At 35.7% G+C, this 1,699-nt stretch overlaps 1 protein-coding gene across 1 annotated transcript; it reads left to right on the forward strand.

Annotated features, from left to right (window-relative positions):
* The first annotated feature begins 413 nt into the window (after positions 1-413).
* LOC138875917 (uncharacterized) lies at positions 414-1,448 on the forward strand. The gene is made up of 3 exons (XM_070154796.1): positions 414-707; positions 774-1,134; positions 1,264-1,448. The coding sequence occupies exons 1-3, from the start codon at positions 414-416 to the stop codon at positions 1,446-1,448; spliced, it is 840 nt and encodes a 279-aa protein (XP_070010897.1).
* The last annotated feature ends 251 nt before the right edge of the window (positions 1,449-1,699 follow it).

The raw sequence follows: 1,699 nt of genomic DNA on the forward strand, positions 1-1,699 counted from the left end.
TCTTTACCAGTATCAAGTTCTTATATCTAGTCGACTAATCGTAAACCTAGTCAACTGATAGCTATTAAGTTTAAAAATAAACAATTCACCCCCCCCCCCTCTCCCAACCTCCTTGTACTTTCAATTGGTATTAGAGCAAGGCTCAAACTTTTCGTTTTGCTTAACAGCTTGTGAGAAAAGATCATGGCAAACCAAGTTATCATAGGAGCACTCTTCCAAGAAGGTACTTCCTAAGTAAGGCCACCATACTTAATGGACAACATTTGTCCCACTGGAAAGTACGTAAGCAAATATATGCAAAGGCGTATGATATTAAAGAGTGAAGAGTCATCAAAAAGGGGAACTATCCTCTACCGGCTGCTACTCAACCTCTTGTTGATCCTGAAGATATAGACTCATATATAGATGAGCAAATGGCAATTGTGCAAGTCAACAACAAGGCAAGAAATTTGCTCTATAATGCTATAAGTGGTGAAGAATATAAAAAAATTTCCAACTGTGATACAGCCAAAGAAATGTGGGATAAGCTTGAAGTTACATACGAAGGAACTAGCAAAGTGAAGGAAACACATATCAACATGTTGGTTCACGATTATGAACTCTTCCAGATGAAAGAAGGAGAATCTATTGAGGAAATGTTTGTCAGATTCAGTAAAATCATTAACGACCTAAAGGTTTTCGGCAAACCATACTCAAATGGTGATCAAGTTAGAAAGATTCTTATAAGCTTACCAACCATTTGGCAAACTAAAGTAGTCACACTTGAATAACAGGATATGAATAAATTATCTTATGATGAACTTCATGGAGAACTCATAGCTTTCGAAAAGATACATCTCAAGAAAATAAACCAAGAAGAAAAGAAGAAAACAGTTGCATTCAAGGCCACAATTGAGATAGCTGAGAATGATATCAATGATGATCCTGAAGCTCTTCAAGAAGAAATTGCTATGATTTCAAGAAACATGGATGGCTTAATGAGAAGATTCAGGAATACGAAAAGAGGAAGGATTCCACCTAAGCGAACCAGGCAATACAATGAACAATATAAGAATGATGGAAAATGCTATGAGTGTAGAATATTTGGACATATTCAAGCCGAGTGTCCAGATCTAAAAAGAAAAATCTCTAGAGGTTTCAACAAAAATAAATCATTTGGAAGCTGGAGTTATGAAGACAGTTCAGAACATGAATAAATAGCAAATCTTTGCTTCATAACAATTTTGGAAAATGATATGAACAAACTTTCAAGATGCTGGACAGACGAGGATACTTCAGATGATGAATGCAAAGATAACAATGAAAACTACTTCATGGCTAGAGGTGAAACAAATGAGGTAATCTCTTATGATTGTGAAAGATGTAATGAATTGCAGGATATTCTTGATCTCACTTTGAAAGAGTCTCAAAAAATGATGAATGAACTAAAGAACTCAACAAAGAAGTAAAAGACTGGAAACTCAAACATGAAGTATGTGAAATCGAAAAAGAAGTACTTCAAGAAGAGTTTGAGGAATTGCAAATGCAAATCAATGGCATGCACAAATCCACCAGTCATAGTTCTATCAGGTCAAACCAGACGACTTACAAGTCAACTGAAAAAGGACCAGCCAGAACTAAGTCCACTAGTACTAACACAACTGAAAGACCCAAATATGGGTCAGAAATTATGTGTCACTACTGCAATAAAAGTGGACAT

This window comes from Nicotiana sylvestris, chromosome 8 (genome assembly GCF_000393655.2).
Source record: "Nicotiana sylvestris chromosome 8, ASM39365v2, whole genome shotgun sequence".
In the NCBI taxonomy this organism is placed as follows: Eukaryota; Viridiplantae; Streptophyta; class Magnoliopsida; order Solanales; family Solanaceae; genus Nicotiana; species Nicotiana sylvestris.

Bases quoted from the DNA above. Each gene is read 5' to 3' on its own strand.
- LOC138875917 (XM_070154796.1), top strand. From the start codon at position 414: ATGGCAATTGTGCAAGTCAACAACAAGGCAAGAAATTTGCTCTATAAT. The intron at 708-773 runs GTTAGAAAGATT...CTTGAATAACAG, and splicing joins CATACTCAAATGGTGATCAA to GATATGAATAAATTATCTTA. The intron at 1,135-1,263 runs GTTTCAACAAAA...GATGCTGGACAG, and splicing joins AAAAAGAAAAATCTCTAGAG to ACGAGGATACTTCAGATGAT.